Source organism: Scyliorhinus torazame, chromosome 23, assembly GCF_047496885.1.
Source record: "Scyliorhinus torazame isolate Kashiwa2021f chromosome 23, sScyTor2.1, whole genome shotgun sequence".
Classification (NCBI taxonomy): domain Eukaryota; kingdom Metazoa; phylum Chordata; class Chondrichthyes; order Carcharhiniformes; family Scyliorhinidae; genus Scyliorhinus; species Scyliorhinus torazame.
Genome location: NC_092729.1, coordinates 83,833,192 through 83,855,365, shown reverse-complemented (window position 1 = coordinate 83,855,365; position 22,174 = coordinate 83,833,192). Strand labels below are relative to the sequence as shown.

Sequence of the window (22,174 nt, the reverse complement as noted above, 5' to 3'; positions counted from 1 at the left end):
CCCCTCGAGACTGTTACACAGGAACAGGAGGAGGCCCATTCAGCCCCCTCCTCGAGCCTGTTACACAGGAACAGGAGAAGGCCCATTCAGCCCCCTGCCCGAGCCTGTTACACAGCAAAAGGAGGAGGCCCATTCAGCCCCCTGCTCGAGCCTGTTACACAGGAACCGGAGGAGGCCCATTTAGCCCCTCGAGCCTGTTACACAGGAACAGGAGGAGGCCCATTCAGCCCCTCCTCGAGGCTGTTACACAGGAACAGGAGGAGGCCCATTCAGCCCCCTCCTCGAGCCTGTTACACAGGAACAGGAGGAGGCCCATTCAGCCCCTCGAGCCTGTTACACAGGAACAGGAGGAGGCCCATTCAGCCCCCTCCTCGAGCCTGTTACACAGGAACAGGAGGAGGTCCATTCAGCCCCTGCTCGAGCCTGTTACACAGGACCAGGTGGAGGCCCATTCAGCCACTCGAGCCTGTTACACAGGAACAGTAGGAGGCCCATTCAGCCCCTCGAGCCAGTTACACAGGAACAGGAGGAGTCCCATTCAGCCCCTCAGCCTGTTACACAGGAACAGGAGGAGGCCAATTCAGCCCCCTCCTCGAGCCTGTTACACAGGAACAGGAGGAGGCCCATTCAGCCCCCTCCTCGAGCCTGTTACACAGGAACAGGAGGAGGCCCATTCAGCCCCGCGAGCCTGTTACACAGGAACAGGAGGAGGCCCATTCAGCCCCGCGAGCCTGTTACACAGGAACAGTAGGAGGCCAATTCAGCCACTCGAGTCTGTTACACAGGAACAGGAGGAGGCCCATTCAGCCCCCTGCTCGAGCCTGTTACACAGGAACAGGAAGAGGCCCATTCAGCCCCCTCCTCGAGCCTGTTACACAGGAACATGAGGAGGCCCATTCAGCCCCCTCCTCGAGCCTGTTACACAGGAACAGGAGGAGGCCCATTCAGCCCCTCGAGCCTGTTACACAGGAACAGGAGGAGGCCCATTCAGCCCCCTCCTCGAACCTGTTACACAGGAACAGGAGGAGGCCCATTCAGCCTCCTCTTCGAGCCTGTTACACAGGAACAGGAGGAGGCCCATTCAGCCCCCTGCTCGAGCCTGGTACACAGGAACAGGAGGAGGCACATTCAGCCCCTCGAGCCTGTTACACAGGAACAGGTGGAGGCCCATTCAACCCCTCCTAGAGCCTTTTACACAGGAACAGGAGGAGGCCCATTCAGCACCCTCCTCGAGCCTGTTACACAGGAACAGGAGGAGGCCCATTCAGCCCCCTCCTCGAGCCTGTTACACAGGAACAGGAGGAGGCCCATTCAGCTCCCTGCTCGAGCCTGTTACACAGGAACAGGAGGAGGCCCATTCAGCCCCTCGAGCCTGTTACACAGGAACAGGTGGAGGCCCATTCAACCCCTCCTAGAGCCTGTTCCACAGGAACTGGAGGAGGCCCATTCAGCACCCTCCTCGAGCCTGTTACACAGGAACAGGAGGAGGCCCATTCAGCCCCCTGCTCGAGCCTGTTCCATGGGAACAGGAGGAGGCCCATTCAGCCCCCTGCTCGAGCCTGCTACACAGGAAAAGGAGGAGGCCCAGTCAGCCCCTCCAGCCTGTTACACAGGAACATGAGGAGGCCCATTCAGCCCCCTGCTCGAGCCTGTTACACAGGAACAGGAGGAGCCCCATTCTGCCCCTCCTCGATCCTGTTACACAGGAACAGGAGGAGGCCCATTCAGCCCCCTGCTCGAGCCTGTTACACAGGAACAGGAGGAGGCCCATTCAGCCCCATGCTCGAGCCTGTTACACAGGAACAGGAGGAGCCCCATTCTGCCCCTCCTCGAGCCTGTTACACAGGAACAGGAGGAGGCCCATTCAGCCCCTCGAGCCTGTTACACAGGAACATGAGGAGACCCAGTCAGCCCCTCCAGCCTGTTACACAGGAACAGGAGGAGGCCCATTCAGCCCCCTCCTCGAGCCTGTTACACAGGAACAGGAGGAGGCCCATTCAGCCCCCTGCTCGAGCCTGTTACACAGGAACAGGAGGAGCCCCATTCTGCCCCTCCTCGAGCCTGTTACACAGGAACAGGAGGAGGCCCATTCAGCCCCTCGAGCCTGTTACACAGGAACATGAGGAGACCCATTCAGCCCCCTCCTCGAGCCTGTTACACAGGAAAAGGAGGAGGCCCATTCAGCCCCTCGAGCCTGTTACACAGGAACAGGAGGAGACCCATTCAGCCCCCTCCTCGAGCCTGTTACACACTCTCTCTCTCTCTCTCTGTCTCTCTCTCTGTGTCTCTGTTCCTCTCTGTCCCTCTCTGTTTCTCTCTGTCTCTCTCTCTATCCTTCTGTCTCTCTCTCTCTCTCTCTCCCTCTCTCTCTGTGTTTCTCTCTGTCTCTCTCTCTCTGTCTCTCTCTCTCTATCTATCTCTCTCTCTGTGTTTCTCTCTATCTCTCCCTCTCTCTCTGTGTTTCTCTCTGTCTCTCTGTCTGTCTCTCTCTCTATCTCTCTCTCTGTCTCTGTGTTTCTCTCTGTCTCTCTATCTCTCTCTCTCTCTCTGTCTCTCACTCTGTCTCTCTCTCTCTGTCTCTCTCTCAGACTCTCTCTCTCTCTCCATCAGCATCTCCCCCCCACCCCCCCCCCCCCTCTCGTGTCCTGTTCTGACCTTACTGTCCGACCTATTAGACGGAGGTTAACAGAGATCCCCCCCACCCCACCCCCCGGGGGGTGGGGGGGGGGGGGTGGAGACTGCCCTCCGCAAGGCCGTGGTCGGGGCGGGGGGGGGGGGTGGATAATCAAAGGCGCCTTGTGGGTCCCACTCGCGATCTGACTCCTCCTTGCCCTGTTAATCAGTGCCCGCCCCCCCACCCCCCCTTCGGCAGTATTTCAGGTGATTTCCTGGGCCAGGCGAGATAGAACATGCAAAGGAAGATACAGCAGAGGAACAGGCCCTTCGGCCCTCCAAGCCTGTGCTGGTCACGATACCAACCTTTGACAAGGCCCGCAGCACTTCCTGGTACCATGTACCTCTACCCCCATCCTATCCATGTGTTTGTCCAGATGCCTTTAGACCGCCGTTAACGCGCCTGCCTCCACCACCTCCCCTGGCAACGCTCACCACCGTCTGCGTAAAAATCCTCCCTCGCACGTCTCCTCTAACCTTTGTCCCACGCACCTTAAACCTGTGCCCCCCCCTCCCCCGGTGACTGACCCCCTCCACCCTGGGGAAGAGTGCCCACCCATCCACTCTGTCCGCGCCCCTCCATAATCTTGCAGACCTCTATCAGGTCGCCCCCCTCGACCTCCGTCGTTCCAGTGAAAACAGTCCGAGTCTATTCGGCCCCTCCGCGAGGCTAACACCCTCCAGACCCGGGCAGCCTCCTGGTCAACCTCTTCTGCACCCTCCCCAAAGCCCCCACATCCTTCTGGTAGTGCGGCGACCCAGAATTGTGCACAATATTCCCAGTGCGGCCTTACCGAGGTTCGATACAACAGCGGCGTGCGTTTTTACACTCGATGCCCCGTCCGGTGAAGGCAAACATTCCGCCCGCTTCCTCGACGCCCTCGTCCACTTGTGTCGCCACCTTGAAAGATCTGTGGGCCTGTACGCCCTGATCTCTCTGACTTTCTATCTTCCCCAGAGTTTTACCTGACTGCATATTCCCCCTCTATATATTCCATAGAATTTACAGTGCCGAACGAGTCCATTCGGCCCATCGAGTCTACACCGGCCCTTACAAAGAGCACCCTACTCCAGCCCACGTGTCTACCCTATCCCCCGTCACCCAGTGACCCCCCCCTCTTAACCTTTTTTGGACGCTTCAGGGCAATTTATCACGGCCAATCCACCTAACCCGCACGTCTTTGGACTGTGGGAGGGAACCGGAGCACCCGGAGGAAACCCACGCACACACGGGGGGGGGGGAGGGGGGGACGTGCAGACTCCGCGCAGACAGCGAAACAAGGCCGGGAATCGAACCCGGGACCCTGAAGCGACTGTGCGAACCACTGTGCTACCTGTGCTGCCCGGATCTGCCCGGATTAAACTGCGTTCGCCATTCCCCTGCCCAGCTCTCCAACCGATCCGTGTCCTGCTGGAAACTCTGACAAGCCTCAACACTAGCTGCCACTCCGCCAACGCGTCGAACTTACTTGCGCACAAAGTCCCGGGAGACTCACTCGGCTGGTAGTCATTGGCACAGCGCTGGCATCGATTACCCGTCACGCCAACTTTACAGGGGCACTGCCCAGTGCTCCTGTCACAGATCGAGCTCACAGCACCCACTCGATGGCACTGGCAGGCTAAACAGGGCACAAACAGAACGGGGTTAGATACAGAGTAAAGCTCCCTCTACACTGTCCTCATCAAACACTCCCAGGACACGTACAGCACGGGATTAGATACAGAGTAAAGCTCCCTCTACACTGTCCCCCATCAAACACTCCCAGGACAGGTACAGCACGGGGTTAGATACAGAGTAAAGCTCCCTCTACACTGTCCCCATCAAACAATCCCAGGACAGGTACAGCCCGGGGTTAGATACAGAGTAAAGCTCCCTCTACACTGTCCCCATCAAACACTCCCAGGACAGGTACAGCACGGGGTTAGATACAGAGTAAAGCTCCCTCGACACTGTCCCCCACCAAACACTCCCAGGACAGGTACAGCACGGGGTTAGATATAGAGTAAAGCTCCTTCTACACTGTGCCCATCAAACACACCCAGGACAGGTACAGCACGGGGTTAGATACAGAGTAAACCTCCCTCTACACTGTCCCCATCAAACACTCCCAGGACACGTACAGCACGGGGTTAGATACAGAGTAAAGCTCCCTCTACACTGTCCCCCATCAAACACTCCCAGGACAGGTACAGCACGGGGTTAGATACAGAGTAAAGCTCCCTTTACACTGTCCCCATCAAACACTCCCAGGACAGGTACAGCACGGGGTTAGATACAGAGTAAAGCTCCCTGTACACTGTCCCCATCAAACACTCCCAGGACAGGTACAGCACGGGGTTAGATACAGAGTAAAGCTCCCTCTACATTGTCCCCCATCAAACACTCCCAGGACAGGTACAGCCCGGGGTTAGATACAGAGTAAAGCTCCCTCTACACTGTCCCCATCAAACACTCCCAGGACAGGTACAGCACGGGGTTAGATACAGAGTAAAGCTCCCTCGACACTGTCCCCCACCAAACACTCCCAGGACAGGTACAGCACGGGGTTAGATACAGAGTAAAGCTCCCTCTACACTGTCCCCATCAAACACTCCCAGGACAGGTACAGCACGGGGTTAGATACAGAGTAAAGCTCCCTCTACACTGTCCCCATCAAACACTCGCAGGACAGGCACAGCACAGGGTTAGATACAGAATAAAGCTCCCTCTACACTGTCCCCATCAAACACTCCCAGGACAGGTACAGCACGGGGTTAGATACAGAGTAAAGCTCCCTCTCCACTGTCCCCATAAAACACTCCCAGGACAGGTACAGCACGGGGTGAGATACAGACTAAAGCTCCCTCTGCACTGTCCCCATCAAGCACTCCCAGGACAGGTGCAGCACGGGGTTAGATACAGAGTAAAGCTCCCTCTACACTGTCTCCATCAAACACTCCCAGGACAGGTCCAGCACGGGGTTAGATACAGAGTAAAGCTCCCTCTACACTGTCCCCATCAAACACTCCCAGGACAGGTACAGCACGGGGCTAGATACAGAGTAAAGCTCCCTCTACACTGTCCCCATCAAACACTCCCAGGACAGGTACAGCACGGGGTTAGATACAGAGTAAAGCTCCCTCTCCACTGTCCCCATCAAACACTACCAGGACAGGTACAGCACGGGGTTAGATACAGAGTAAAGCTCCCTCTACACTGTCCCCATCAAACACTCCCAGGACAGGTACAGCATGGGGTTAGATACAGAGTAAAGCTCCCTCGACACTGTCCCCATCAAACACTCCCAGGACAGGTACAGCACGGGGTTCGATACAGAGTAAAGCTCCCACTACACTGTCCCCATCAAACACTCCCAGGACAGGTAAAGCACGGGGTTAGATACAGAGTAAAGCTCCCACTACACTGTCCCCATCAAACACTCCCAGGACAGGTACAGCACGGGGTTAGATACAGAGTAAAGCTCCCTCTACTCTGTCTCCATCAAACACTCCCAGGACAGGTACAGCACGGGGTTAGATACAGAGTAAAGCTCCCTCTACACTGTCCCCATCAAACACTCCCAGGACAGGTACAGGACGGGGTTAGATACAGAGTAAAGCTCCCTCTACACTGTCTCCATCAAACACTCCCAGGACAGGTACAGCATGGGGATAGATACAGAGTAAAGTTCCCTCTACACTGTCCCCATCAAACACTCCCAGGGCAGGTACAGCACGGGTTTAGATACAGAGTAAAGCTCCCTCTACTCTGTCTCCATCAAACACTCCCAGGACAGGTACAGCACGGGGTTAGATAAAGAGTAAAGCTCCCTCTACACTGTCCCCATCAAACACTCCCAGGACAGGCACAGCACGGGGTTAGATACAGAGTAAAGCTCCCTCTACACTGTCCCCATCAAACACTCCCAGGACAGGTACAGCACGGGGTTAGATACAGAGTAAAGCTCCCTCTACTCTGTCTCCATCAAACACTCCCAGGACACGTACAGCACGGGGTTAGATACAGAGTAAAGCTCCCTCTACACTGTCCCCATCAAACACTCCCAGGACAGGTACAGCACGGGGTTAGATACAGAGTAAAGCTCCCTCTACACTGTCTCCATCAAACACTCCCAGGACAGGTACAGCATGGGGATAGATACAGAGTAAAGCTCCCTCTACACTGTCCCCGTCAAACACTCCCAGGACAGGTACAGCACGTGGTGAGATACAGAGTAATGCTCCCTCTACACTGTCCCCATCAAACACTCCCAGGACAGGTACAGCACGGGGTTAGATACAGAGTAAAGCTCCCTCTACACTGTCCCCATCAAACACTCCCAGGACAGGTACAGCACGGGGTTAGATACAGAGTAAAGCTCCCTCTACACTGTCCTCATCAAACACTCCCAGGACAGGTACAGCACGGGGTTAGATACAGAGTAAAGCTCCCTCTACACTGTCCCCATCAAACACTCCCAGGACAGACACAGCACGGGATTAGATACAGAGTAAAGCTCCCTCTACACTGTCTCCATCAAACACTCCCGGGACAGGTACAGCACGGGGTGAGATACAGAGTAAAGCTCCCTCTACACTGTCCCCATCAAACACTCCCAGGACAGGTACAGCACGGGATTAGATACAGAGTAAAGCTCTCTCTACACTCTCCCCATCAAACACTTCCAGGACAGGTACAGCACGGGGTTAGATACAGAGTAAAGCTCCCTCTACACTCTCCCCCATCACACACTCCCAGGACAGGTACAGCACGGGGTGAGATACAGAGTAAAGCTCCCTCTACACTGTCCCCATCAAACACTCCCAGGACAGGTACAGCACGGGGTTAGATACAGAGTAAAGCTCCCTCTACACTGTCCCCATCAAACACTCCCAGGACAGGTACAGCACGGGGTTAGATACAGAGTAAAGCTCCCTTTACACTGTCCCCATCAAACACTCCCAGGACAGGTACAGCACGGGGTTAGAGACAGAGTAAAGCTCCCTCTACACTGTCCCCATCAAACACTCCCAGGACAGGTACAGCACGGGGTTAGATACATAGTAATGCTCCCTCTACACTGCCCCCATCAAACTCTCCCAGGACAGGTACAGCACGGGGTTAGATACAGAGTAAAGCTCCCTCTACACTGTCCCCATCAAACTCTCCCAGGACAGGTACAGCACGGGGTTAGAGACAAAGTAAAGCTCCCTCTACACTGTCCCCATCAAACTCTCCCAGGACAGGTACAGCACGGGGTTAGATACAGAGTAAAGCTCCCTCTACACTGCCCCCATCAAACTCTCCCAGGACAGGTACAGCACGGGGTTAGATACAGAGTAAAGCTCGCTCTACACTGTCCCCATCAAACACTCCCAGGACAGGTACAGCACGGGGTTAGATACAGAGTAAAGCTCCCTCTACACTGTCCCCATCAAACACTCCCAGGACAGGTACAGCAAGGGGTTAGATACAGAGTAAAGCTCCCTCTACACTGTCCCCATCAAACACTCACAGGACAGGTACAGCACGGGGTTAGATACAGAGTAAAGCTCCCTCTACACTGTCCCCATCAAACACTCCCAGGACAGGTACAGCACGGGGTTAGATACAGAGTAAAGCTGACATTGTGGACTCCGTGAATCGCAGGCCCTCACGTACGTTTGCAGGTCTTTCTATGGGTGGCTGTGATCTTCTCGGCTCTGGTGTAACGGTCTGTGCACCGTTCGCAGTGTTGTCCCTGGGTGTTGTGTCGGCAGTTTATGCAGATTCCACCACTCCTCCTTCCCGATCTGACGTACAGCTCCGGTTTAAAGCGGCAACGTCGCGAGTGTCCATTACAGTCGCAGGCTGCAAACGAACCCAGAAAAACTGTTTATTCAGCAGCGTGAGGATCACTCACTGTGTAACTGTACAGAGTCACTGTTTATTCAGCAGGGTGAGGATCACTCACTGTGTAACTGTACAGAGTCACTGTTTATTCAGGGTGAGGATCACTCACTGTGTAACTGTACAGAGTCACTGTTTATTCAGCAGGGCGAGGATCACTCACTGTGTAACTGTACAGAGTAACTGTTTATTCAGGGTGAGGATCACTCACTGTGTAACTGTACAGAGTCACTGTTTATTCAGGGTGAGGATCACTCACTGTGTAACTGTACAGAGACACTGTTTATTCAGCAGGGTGAGGATCACCCACTGTGTAACTGTACAGAGTCACTGTTTATTCAGCAGGTTGAGGATCACTCACTGTGTAACTGTACAGAGTCACTGTTTATTCAGGGTGAGGGTCACTCACTGTGTAACTGTACAGAGTCACTGTTTATTCAGGGTGAGGATCACTCACTGTGTAACTGTACAGAGTCACTGTTTATTCAGTGTGAGGATCACTCACTGTGTAACTGTACAGAGTCACTGTTTATTCAGCAGGGTGAGGGTCACTCACTGTGTAACTGTACAGAGTCACTGTTTATTCAGCAGGGTGAGGGTCACTCACTGTGTAACTGTACAGAGTCACTGTTTATTCAGCAGTGCGAGGATCACTCACTGTGTAACTGTACAGAGTCACTGTTTATTCAGCAGGGTGAGGATCACTCACTGTGTAACTGTACAGAGTCACTGTTTATTCAGCAGTGCGAGGATCACTCGCTGTGTAACTGTACAGAGTCACTGTTTATTCAGCAGGGTGAGGATCACTCACTGTGTAACTGTACAGAGTCACTGTTTATTCAGCAGGGTGAGGATCACTCACTGTGTAACTGTACAGAGTCACTGTTTATTCAGGGTGAGGGTCACTCCCTGTGTAACTGTACAGAGTCACTGTTTATTCAGGGTGAGGATCACTCACTGTGTAACTGTACAGAGTCACTGTTTATTCAGCAGTGCGAGGATCACTCCCTGTGTAACTGTACAGAGTCACTGTTTATTCAGGGTGAGGATCACTCACTGTGTAACTGTACAGAGTCACTGTTTATTCAGCAGGGCGAGGATCACTCACTGTGTAACTGTACAGTCACTGTTTATTCAGGGTGAGGGTCACTCCCTGTGTAACTGTACAGAGTCACTGTTTATTCAGCAGGGTGAGGATCACTCACTGTGTAACTGTACAGAGTCACTGTTTATTCAGCAGGGTGAGGATCACTCACTGTGTAACTGTACAGAGTCACTGTTTATTCAGCAGGGTGAGGATCACTCACTGTGTAACTGTACAGAGTCACTGTTTATTCAGCAGGGTGAGGATCACTCACTGTGTAACTGTACAGAGTCACTGTTTATTCAGCAGGGTGAGTATCACTCACTGTGTAACTGTACAGAGTCACTGTTTATTCAGCAGGGTGAGGATCACTCACTGTGTAACTGTACAGAGTCACTGTTCATTCAGCAGGGTGAGGAGCACTCACTGTGTAACTGTACAGAGTCACTGTTTATTCAGGGTGAGGATCACTCACTGTGTAACTGTACAGAGTCACTGTTTATTCAGCAGGGTGAGGATCACTCACTGTGTAACTGTACAGAGTCACTGTTTATTCAGCAGGGTGAGGATCACTCACTGTGTAACTGTTCAGAGTCACTGTTTATTCAGGGTGGGGGTCACTCACTGTGTAACTGTACAGAGTCACTGTTTATTCAGGGTGAGGATCACTCACTGTGTAACTGTACAGAGTCACTGTTTATTCAGCAGTGTGAGGATCACTCACTGTGTAACTGTACAGAGTCACTGTTTATTCAGCAGGGCGAGGATCACTCACTGTGTAACTGTACAGAGTAACTGTTTATTCAGGGTGAGGATCACTCACTGTGTAACTGTACAGAGTCACTGTTTATTCAGCAGGGTGAGGATCACTCACTGTGTAACAGTACAGAGTCACTGTTTATTCAGGGTGAGGATCACTCACTGTGTAACTGTACAGAGTCACTGTTTATTCAGGGTGAGGATCACTCACTGTGTAACTGTACAGAGTCACTGTTTATTCAGCAGGGTGAGGATCACTCACTGTGTAACTGTACAGAGTAACTGTTTATTCAGGGTGAGGATCACTCACTGTGTAACTGTACAGAGTAACTGTTTATTCAGGGTGAGGATCACTCACTGTGTAACTGTACAGAGTCACTGTTTATTCAGCAGGGTGAGGGTCACTCACTGTGTAACTGTACAGAGTAACTGTTTATTCAGGGTGAGGATCACTCACTGTGTAACTGTACAGAGTCACTGTTTATTCAGCAGGGTGAGGGGCACTCACTGTGTAACTGTACAGAGTCACTGTTTATTCAGGGTGAGGATCACTCACTGTGTAACTGTACAGAGTCTCTGTTTATTCAGGGTGAGGATCACTCACTGTGTAACTGTACAGAGTCTCTGTTTATTCAGGGTGAGGATCACTCACTGTGTAACTGTACAGAGTCACTGTTTATTCAGCAGGGTGAGGATCACTCACTGTGTAACTGTACAGAGTCACTGTTTATTCAGGGTGAGGTTCACTCACTGTGCAACTGCACAGAGTCACTGTTTATTCAGCAGGGTGAGGATTACTCACTGTGTAACTGTACAGAGTCACTGTTTATTCAGCAGGGCGAGGATCACTCACTGTGTAACTGTACAGTCACTGTTTATTCAGGGTGAGGATCACTCACTGTGTAACTGTACTGAGTCACTATTTATTCAGCAGGGTGAGGATCACTCACTGTGTAACTGTACAGAGTCACTGTTTATTCAGGGTGAGGATCACTCACTGTGTAACTGTACAGAGTCACTGTTTATTCAGGGTGAGGATTACTCACTATGTAACTGTACAGAGTCATTGTTTATTCAGGGTGAGGATCATTCACTGTGTATCTGTACAGAGTCACTGTTTATTCAGCAGGGTGAGGATCAGTCACTGTGTAACTGTACAGAGTCACTGTTTATTCAGGGTGAGGATCACTCACTGTGTAACTGTACAGAGTCACTGTTTATTCAGGGTGAGGTTCACTCACTGTGTAACTGTACAGAGTCACTGTTTATTCATGGTGAGGATCACTCACTGTGTAACTGTACAGAGTCACTGTTTATTCAGGGTGAGGATCACTCACTGTGTAACTGTACAGAGTCACTGTTTATTCAGCAGGGTGAGGATCACTCACTGTGTAACTGTACAGAGTCACTGTTTATTCAGGGTGAGGATCATTCACTGTGTAACTGTACAGAGTCACTGTTTATTCAGCAGGGTGAGGATCACTCACTGTGTAACTGTACAGAGTCACTGTTTATTCAGCAGGGTGAGGATCACTCACTGTGTAACTGTACAGAGTCACTGTTTATTCAGGGTGAGGATCACTCGCTGTGTAACTGTACAGAGTCACTGTTTATTCAGGGTGAGGATCACTCACTGCGTCACTGTACAGAGTCACTGTTTATTCAGGGTGAGGATCACTCACTGTGTAACTGTACAGAGTCACTGTTTATTCAGGGTGAGGATCACTCACTGCGTCACTGTACAGAGTCACTGTTTATTCAGGGTGAGGATCACTCACTGTGTAACTGTACAGAGTCACTGTTTATTCAGCAGTGTGAGGATCACTCGCTGTGTAACTGTACAGAGTCACTGTTTATTCAGGGTGAGGATCACTCACTGCGTCACTGTACAGAGTCACTGTTTATTCAGGGTGAGGATCACTCACTGTGTAACTGTACAGAGTCACTGTTTATTCAGCAGTGTGAGGATCACTCACTGTGTAACTGTACAGAGTCACTGTTCATTCTGCAGGGTGAGGATCACTCACTGTGTAACTGTACAGAGTCACTGATTATTCAGGGTGAGGGTCACTCACTGTGTAACTGTACAGAGTCACTGTTTATTCAGGGTGAGGATCACTCACTGTGTAACTGTACAGAGTCACTGTTTATTCAGCAGGGTGAGGGTCACTCACTGTGTAACTGTACAGAGTCACTGTTTATTCAGCAGGGTGAGGATCACTCACTGTGTAACTGTACAGAGTCACTGTTTATTCAGCAGGGTGAGGATCACTCACTGTGTAACTGTACAGAGTCACTGATTATTCAGGGTGAGGGTCACTCACTGTGTAACTGTACAGAGTCACTGTTTATTCAGCAGGGTGAGCATCACTCACTGTGTAACTGTACAGAGTCACTGTTTATTCAGCAGGGTGAGGATCACTCACTGTGTAACTGTACAGAGTCACTGTTTATTCAGCAGGGTGAGGATCATTCACTGTGTAACTGTACAGAGTCACTGTTTATTCAGCAGGGTGAGGGTCACTCACTGTGTAACTGTACAGAGTCACTGTTTATTCAGGGTGAGGATCACTCACTGTGTAACTGTACAGAGTCACTGTTTATTCAGTGTGAGGATCACTCACTGTGTAACTGTACAGAGTCACTGTTTATTCAGCAGGGTGAGGATCACTCACTGTGTAAATGTACAGAGTCACTGTTTATTCAGCAGGGTGAGGGTCACTCACTGAGTAACTGTACAGAGTCACTGTTTATTCAGCAGGGTGAGGATCACTCACTGTGTAACTGTACAGAGTCACTGTTTATTCAGCAGGGTGAGGATCACTCACTGTGTAACTGTACAGAGTCACTGTTTATTCAGCAGAGTGATGGTCACTCACTGTGTAACTGTACAGAGTCACTGTTTATTCAGGGTGAGGATCACTCACTGTGTAACTGTACAGAGTCACTGTTTATTCAGCAGAGTGAGGGTCACTCACGGTGTAACTGTACAGACTCACTGTTTATTCAGGGTGAGGATCACTCACTGTGTAACTGTACAGAGTCACTGTTTATTCAGCAGGGTGAGGATCACTCACTGTGTAACTGTACAGAGACACTGTTTATTCAGCAGGGTGAGGATCACTCACTGTGTAACTGTACAGAGTCACTGTTTATTCAGGGTGAGGATCACTCACTGTGTAACTGTACAGAGTCACTGTTTATTCAGCAGGGTGAGGATCACTCACTGTGTAACTGTACAGAGTCACTGTTTATTCAGCAGGGTGAGGATCACTCACTGTGTAACTGTACAGAGTCACTGTTTATTCAGGGTGAGGGTCACACACTGTGTAACTGTACAGAGTCACTGTTTATTCAGGGTGAGGATCACTCACTGTGTAACTGTACAGAGTCACTGTTTATTCAGGGTGAGGATCACGCACTGTGTAACTGTACAGAGTCACTGTTTATTCAGGGTGAGGATCACTCACTGTGTAACTGTACAGAGTCACTGTTTATTCAGGGTGATGGTCACTCACTGTGGAACTGTACAGAATCACTGTTTATTCAGGGTGAGGATCACTCACTGTGTAAATGTACAGAGTCACTGTTTATTCAGGGTGAGGATCATTCACTGTGTAACTGTACAGAGTCACTGTTTATTCAGCAGGGTGAGGATCACTCACTGTGTAACTGTACAGAGTCACTGTTTATTCAGCAGGGTGAGGATCACTCACTGTGTAACTGTACAGAGTCTCTGTTTATTCAGAGTGAGGATCACTCACTGTGTAACTGTACAGAGTCACTGTTTATTCAGCAGGGTGAGGATCACTCACTGTGTAAGTGTACAGAGTCACTGTTTATTCAGCAGGGTGAGGATCACTCGCTGTGTAACTGTACAGAGTCACTGTTTATTCAGGGTGAGGATCACTCACTGCGTCACTGTGCAGAGTCACTGTTTATTCAGGGTGAGGATCACTCACTGTGTAACTGTACAGAGTCACTGTTTATTCAGCAGTGTGAGGATCACTCACTGGGTAACTGTACAGAGTCACTGTTTATTCAGCAGGGTGAGGATCACTCACTGTGTAACTGTACAGTGTCACTGTTTATTCAGGGTGAGGATCACTCACTGTGTAACTGTACAGAGTCACTGTTTATTCAGGGTGAGGATCACACACTGTGTAACTGTACAGAGTCACTGTTTATTCAGCAGGGTCAGGGTCACTCACTGTGTAACTGTACAGAGTCACTGTTTATTCAGCAGGGTGAGGATCACTCACTGTGTAACTGTCCAGAGTCACTGTTTATTCAGCAGGGTGAGGATCACTCACTGTGTAACTGTACAGAGTCACTGATTATTCAGGGTGAGGGTCACTCACTGTGTAACTGTACAGAGTCACTGTTTATTCAGCAGGGTGAGGATCACTCACTGTGTAACTGTACAGAGTCACTGTTTATTCAGCAGGGTGAGGATCACTCACTGTGTAACTGTACAGAGTCACTGTTTATTCAGCAGGGTGAGGATCACTCACTGTGTAACTGTACAGAGTCACTGTTTATTCAGGGTGAGGATCACTCACTGTGTAACTGTACAGAGTCACTGTTTATTCAGCAGGGTGAGGATCACTCACTGTGTAACTGTACAGAGTCACTGTTTATTCAGGGTGAAGATCACTCACTGTGTAACTGTACAGAGTCACTGTTCATTCAGCAGGGTGAGGATCACTCACTGTGTAACTGTACAGAGACACTGTTTATTCAGGGTGAAGATCACTCACTGTGTAACTGTACAGAGTCACTGTTTATTCAGCAGGGTGAGGATCACTCACTGTGTAACTGTACAGAGTCACTGTTTATTCAGCAGGGTGAGGATCACTCACTGTGTAACTGTACAGAGTCACTGTTTATTCAGGGTGAGGATCACTCACTGTGTAACTGTACAGAGTCACTGTTTATTCAGCAGGGTGAGGATCACTCACTGTGTAACTGTACAGAGTCACTGTTTATTCAGCAGGGTGGGGGTCACTCACTGTGTAACTGTACAGAGTCACTGTTTATTCAGTGTGAGGATCACTCACTGTGTAACTGTACAGAGTCACTGTTTATTCAGGTTGAGGATCACTCACTGTGTAACTGTACAGAGTCACTGTTTATTCAGGGTGAGGATCACTCACTGTGTAACTGTACAGAGTCACTGTTTATTCAGCAGGGTGAGAATCACTCACTGTGTAACTGTACAGAGTCACTGTTTATTCAGGGTGAGGATCACACACTGTGTAACTGTACAGAGTCACTGTTTATTCGGTGTGGGGGTCACTCACTGTGTAACTGTACAGAGTCACTGTTTATTCAGGGTGAGGATCACTCACTGTGTAACTGTACAGAGTCACTGTTTATTCAGCAGGGTGAGGATCACTCACTGTGTAACTGTACAGAGTCACTGTTTATTCAGCAGTGTGAGGATCACTCACTGTGTAACTGTACAGAGTCACTGTTTATTCAGCAGGGTGAGGATCACTCACTGTGTAACTGTACAGAGTCACTATTTATTCAGGGTGAGGATCACTCACTGTGTAACTGTACAGAGTCACTGTTTATTCAGCAGGGCGAGGATCACTCACTGTGTAACTGTACAGAGTAACTGTTTATTCAGGGTGAGGATCACTCACTGTGTAACTGTTCAGAGACACTGTTTATTCAGCAGGGTGAGGATCACTCACTGTGTAACTGTACAGAGTCACTGTTTATTCAGCAGGGTGAGGATCACTCACTGTGTAAGTGTACAGAGTCACTGTTTATTCAGCAGGGTGAGGATCACTCAGTGTGTAACTGTACAGAGTCACTGTTTATTCAGCAGGGTGAGGATCACTCACTGTGTAACTGTACAGAGTCACTGTTTATTCAGGGTGAGGATCACTCACTGTGTAACTGTACAGAGTCACTGTTTATTCAGCAGGGTGAGGGTCACTCACTGTGTAACTGTACAGAGTCACTGTTTATTCAGGGTGAGGATCATTCACTGTGTAACTGTACAGAGTCACTGTTTATTCAGCAGGGTGAGGATCACTCACTGTGTAACTGTACAGAGTCACTGTTTATTCAGCAGGGTGAGGATCACTCACTGTGTAACTGTACAGAGTCACTGTTTATTCAGGGTGAGGATCACTCACTGTGTAACTGTACAGAGTCACTGTTTATTCAGCAGGGTGAGGATCACTCACTGTGTAACTGTACAGAGTCACTGTTTATTCAGCAGGGTGAGGATCACTCACTGTGTAACTGTACAGAGTCACTGTTTATTCAGGGTGAGGATCACTCACTGTATAACTGTACAGAGTCACTGTTTATTCAGCAGGGTGAGGATCACTCACTGTGTAACTGTACAGAGTCACTGTTTATTCAGCAGGGTGGGGGTCACTCACTGTGTAACTGTACAGAGTCACTGTTTATTCAGCAGGGTGGGACTCACTCACTATGTAACTGTACAGAGTCACTGTTTATTCAGGGTGAGGATCATTCACTGTGTAACTGTACTGAGTCACTGTTTATTCAGCAGGGTGAGGATCACTCACTGTGTAACTGTACAGAGTCACTGTTTATTCAGCAGGGTGGGGGTCACTCACTGTGTAACTGTACAGAGTCACTGTTTATTCAGCAGTGTGAGAATCACCCACTGTGTAACTGTACAGAGTCACTGTTTATTCAGGGTGAGGATCACTCACTGTGTAACTGTACAGAGTCACTGTTTATTCAGGGTGAGGATCACTCACTGTGTAACTGTACAGAGTCACTGTTTATTCAGGGTGAGGATCACTCACTGTGTAACTGTACAGAGTCACTGTTTATTCAGCAGAGTGAGGATCACTCACTGTGTAACTGTACAGAGTCTCTGTTTATTCAGCAGGGTGAGGATCACTCACTGTGTAACTGTACAGAGTCACTGTTTATTCAGCAGTGTGAGGATCACTCACTGTGTAACTTTACAGAGTCACTGTTTATTCAGCAGGGTGAGGATCACCCACTGTGTAACTGTACAGAGTCACTGTTTATTCAGGGTGAGGATCACTCACTGTGTAACTGTACAGAGTCGCTGTTTATTCAGGGTGAGGATCACTCACTGTGTAACTGTACAGAGTCACTGTTTATTCAGGGTGAGGATCACTCACTGTGTAACTGTACAGAGTCACTGTTTATTCAGGGTGAGGATCACTCACTGTGTAACTGTACAGAGTCACTGTTTATTCAGCAGAGGGAGGATCACTCACTGTGTAACTGTACAGAGTCTCTGTTTATTCAGCAGGGTGAGGATCACTCACTGTGTAACTGTACAGAGTCACTGTTTATTCAGCAGTGTGAGGATCACTCACTGTGTAACTGTACAGAGTCACTGTTTATTCAGCAGGGTGAGGATCACCCACTGTGTAACTGTACAGAGTCACTGTTTATTCAGGGTGAGGATCACTCACTGTGTAACTGTACAGAGTCGCTGTTTATTCAGGGTGAGGATCACTCACTGTGTAACTGTACAGAGACACTGTTTATTCAGGATGAGGGTCACTCACTGTGTAACTGTACAGAGTCACTGTTTATTCAGGGTGAGGATCACTCACTGTGTAACTGTACAGAGTCGCTGTTTATTCAGCAGGGTGAGGATCACTCACTGTGTAACTGTACAGAGTCACTGTTTATTCAGCAGGGTGAGGATCACTCACTGTGTAACTGTACAGAGTCACTGTTTATTCAGCAGTGTGAGGATCACTCACTGTGTAACTGTACAGAGTCACTGTTTATTCAGGTTGAGGATCACTCACTGTGTAACTGTACAGAGTCACTGTTTATTCAGGGTGAGGATCACTCACTGTGTAACTGTACAGAGTCACTGTTTATTCAGCAGGGTGAGAATCACTCACTGTGTAACTGTACAGATTCACTGTTTATTCAGGGTGAGGATCAATCACTGTGTAACTGTACAGAGTCACTGTTTATTCGGTGTGGGGGTCACTCACTGTGTAACTGTACAGAGTCACTGTTTATTCAGGGTGAGGATCACTCACTGTGTAACTGTACAGAGTCACTGTTTATTCAGCAGGGTGAGGATCACTCACTGTGTAACTGTACAGAGTCACTGTTTATTCAGCAGGGTGAGGGTCACTCACTGTGTAACTGTACAGAGTCACTGTTTATTCAGCAGTGTGAGGATCACTCACTTGTAACTGTACAGAGTCACTGTTTATTCAGCAGGGTGAGGATCACTCACTGTGTAACTGTACAGAGTCACTATTTATTCAGGGTGAGGATCACTCACTGTGTAACTGTACAGAGTCACTGTTTATTCAGCAGTGTGAGGATCACTCACTGTGTAACTTTACAGAGTCACTGTTTATTCAGCAGGGTGAGGATCACCCACTGTGTAACTGTACAGAGTCACTGTTTATTCAGGGTGAGGATCACTCACTGTGTAACTGTACAGAGTCGCTGTTTATTCAGGGTGAGGATCACTCACTGTGTAACTGTACAGAGTCACTGTTTATTCAGGGTGAGGATCACTCACTGTGTAACTGTACAGAGTCACTGTTTATTCAGGGTGAGGATCACTCACTGTGTAACTGTACAGAGTCACTGTTTATTCAGCAGAGTGAGGATCACTCACTGTGTAACTGTACAGAGTCTCTGTTTATTCAGCAGGGTGAGGATCACTCACTGTGTAACTGTACAGAGTCACTGTTTATTCAGCAGTGTGAGGATCACTCACTGTGTAACTGTACAGAGTCACTGTTTATTCAGCAGGGTGAGGATCACCCACTGTGTAACTGTACAGAGTCACTGTTTATTCAGGGTGAGGATCACTCACTGTGTAACTGTACAGAGTCGCTGTTTATTCAGGGTGAGGATCACTCACTGTGTAACTGTACAGAGACACTGTTTATTCAGGATGAGGGTCACTCACTGTGTAACTGTACAGAGTCACTGTTTATTCAGGGTGAGGATCACTCACTGTGTAACTGTACAGAGTCGCTGTTTATTCAGCAGGGTGAGGATCACTCACTGTGTAACTGTACAGAGTCACTGTTTATTCAGCAGGGTGAGGATCACTCACTGTGTAACTGTACAGAGTCACTGTTTATTCAGCAGGGTGAGGATCACTCACTGTGTAACTGTACAGAGTCACTGTTTATTCAGGTTGAGGATCACTCACTGTGTAACTGTACAGAGTCACTGTTTATTCAGGGTGAGGATCACTCACTGTGTAACTGTACAGAGTCACTGTTTATTCAGCAGGGTGAGAATCACTCACTGTGTAACTGTACAGATTCACTGTTTATTCAGGGTGAGGATCACTCACTGTGTAACTGTACAGAGTCACTGTTTATTCGGTGTGGGGGTCACTCACTGTGTAACTGTACAGAGTCACTGTTTATTCAGGGTGAGGATCACTCACTGTGTAACTGTACAGAGTCACTGTTTAGTCAGCAGGGTGAGGATCACTCACTGTGTAACTGTACAGAGTCACTGTTTATTCAGCAGGGTGAGGGTCACTCACTGTGTAACTGTACAGAGTCACTGTTTATTCAGCAGGGTGAGGATCACTCAGTGTGTAACTGTACAGAGTCACTGTTTATTCAGCAGGGTGAGGATCACTCACTGTGTAACTGTACAGAGTCACTGTTTATTCAGGGTGAGGATCACTCACTGTGTAACTGTACAGAGACACTGTTTATTCAGCAGGGTGAGGATCACTCACTGTGTAACTGTACAGAGTCACTGTTTATTCAGCAGGGTGAGGATCACTCACTGTGTAACTGTACAGAGTCACTGTTTATTCAGCAGGGTGAGGATCACTCACTGTGTAACTGTACAGAGTCACTGTTTATTCAGGGTGAGGATCACTCACTGTATAACTGTACAGAGTCACTGTTTATTCAGCAGGGTGAGGATCACTCACTGTGTAACTGTACAGAGTCACTGTTTATTCAGCAGGGTGGGGGTCACTCACTGTGTAACTGTACAGAGTCACTGTTTATTCAGCAGGGTGGGGCTCACTCACTGTGTAACTGTACAGAGTCACTGTTTATTCAGGGTGAGGATCACTCACTGTGTAACTGTACAGAGTCACTGTTTATTCAGCAGGGTGAGGATCACTCACTGTGTAACTGTACAGAGTCACTGTTTATTCAGCAGGGTGGGGGTCACTCACTGTGTAACTGTACAGAGTCACTGTTTATTCAGCAGTGTGAGGATCACCCACTGTGTAACTGTACAGAGTCACTGTTTATTCAGGGTGAGGATCACTCACTGTGTAACTGTACAGAGTCACTGTTTATTCAGGGTGAGGATCACTCACTGTGTAACTGTACAGAGTCACTGTTTATTCAGGGTGAGGATCACTCACTGTGTAACTGTACAGAGTCACTGTTTATTCAGGGTGAGGATCACTCACTGTGTAACTGTACAGAGACACTGTTTATTCAGCAGGGTGAGGATCACTCACTGTGTAACTGTACAGAGTCACTGTTTATTCAGCAGGGTGAGGATCACTCACTGTGTAACTGTACAGAGTCACTGTTTATTCAGCAGGGTGAGGGTCACTCACTGTGTAACTGTACAGAGTCACTGTTTATTCAGGGTGAGGATCACTCACTGTGTAACTGTACAGAGTCACTGTTTATTCAGCAGAGTGAGGATCACTCACTGTGTAACTGTACAGAGTCTCTGTTTATTCAGCAGGGTGAGGATCACTCACTGTGTAACTGTACAGAGTCACTGTTTATTCAGCAGTGTGAGGATCACTCACTGTGTAACTGTACAGAGTCGCTGTTTATTCAGCAGAGTGAGGATCACTCACTGTGTAACTGTACAGAGTCTCTGTTTATTCAGCAGGGTGAGGATCACTCACTGTGTAACTGTACAGAGTCTCTGTTTATTCAGCAGGGTGAGGATCACTCACTGTGTAACTGTACAGAGTCACTGTTTATTCAGCAGGGTGAGGATCACTCACCGTGTAACTGTACAGAGTCACTGTTTATTCAGCAGGGTGAGGATCACCCACTGTGTAACTGTACAGAGTCACTGTTTATTCAGGGTGAGGATCACTCACTGTGTAACTGTACAGAGACACTGTTTATTCAGGGTGAGGGTCACTCACTGTGTAACTGTACAGAGTCACTGTTTATTCAGGGTGAGGATCACTCACTGTGTAACTGTACAGAGTCACTGTTTATTCAGGGTGAGGATCACTCACTGTGTAACTGTACAGAGTCACTGTTTATTCAGGGTGAGGATCACTCACTGTGTAACTGTACAGAGTCACTGTTTATTCAGCAGGGTGAGGATCACTCACTGTGTAACTGTACAGAGTCACTGTTTATTCAGGGTGAGGGTCACTCACTGTGTAACTGTACAGAGTCACTGTTTATTCAGGGTGAGGGTCACTCACTGTGTAACTGTACAGAGTCACTGTTTATTCAGGGTGAGGATCACTCACTGTGTAACTGTACAGAGTCACTGTTTATTCAGGGTGAGGATCACTCACTGTGTAACTGTACAGAGTCGCTGTTTATTCAGCAGGGTAAGTATTGTCACATGGTACCAGGACTTACCGGTGCACTCGTTGGCATCTGTCGATGTGGCCCTGCCCCAGGGCCGGTCTCGGTAGAAGGGCTTGCACTCCTGACACTCCGCCCCCTGTGTGTTGTGCCGGCAATCGCAGCGCGGTGGCCCGGGGCGATCCGTGGCGGGGCAGCGGGACGCGTGACCATGACAGCGGCAGCGGGCATCCACCCGCAGGCGGGTGAGGGTGGCGATCGGGT

General features: G+C 49.2%; 1 protein-coding gene across 1 annotated transcript in view; it reads right to left on the bottom strand.

Moving 5' to 3' along the window:
• LOC140399677 (netrin-1-like) overlaps window positions 1–22,166 on the bottom strand; it is a gene marked incomplete at its 5' end in the record, with an annotated part of 24,734 nt that extends 2,568 nt beyond the window's left edge. Inside the window, 3 exons of the mRNA XM_072489221.1 lie at window positions 4,143–4,292; window positions 8,315–8,503; window positions 21,965–22,166. Coding sequence (XP_072345322.1) covers window positions 4,143–4,292; window positions 8,315–8,503; window positions 21,965–22,166 — 541 coding nt within the window. The remainder of the gene's footprint in view (window positions 1–4,142; window positions 4,293–8,314; window positions 8,504–21,964) is intronic.
• Window positions 22,167–22,174: the final 8 nt, after the last annotated feature.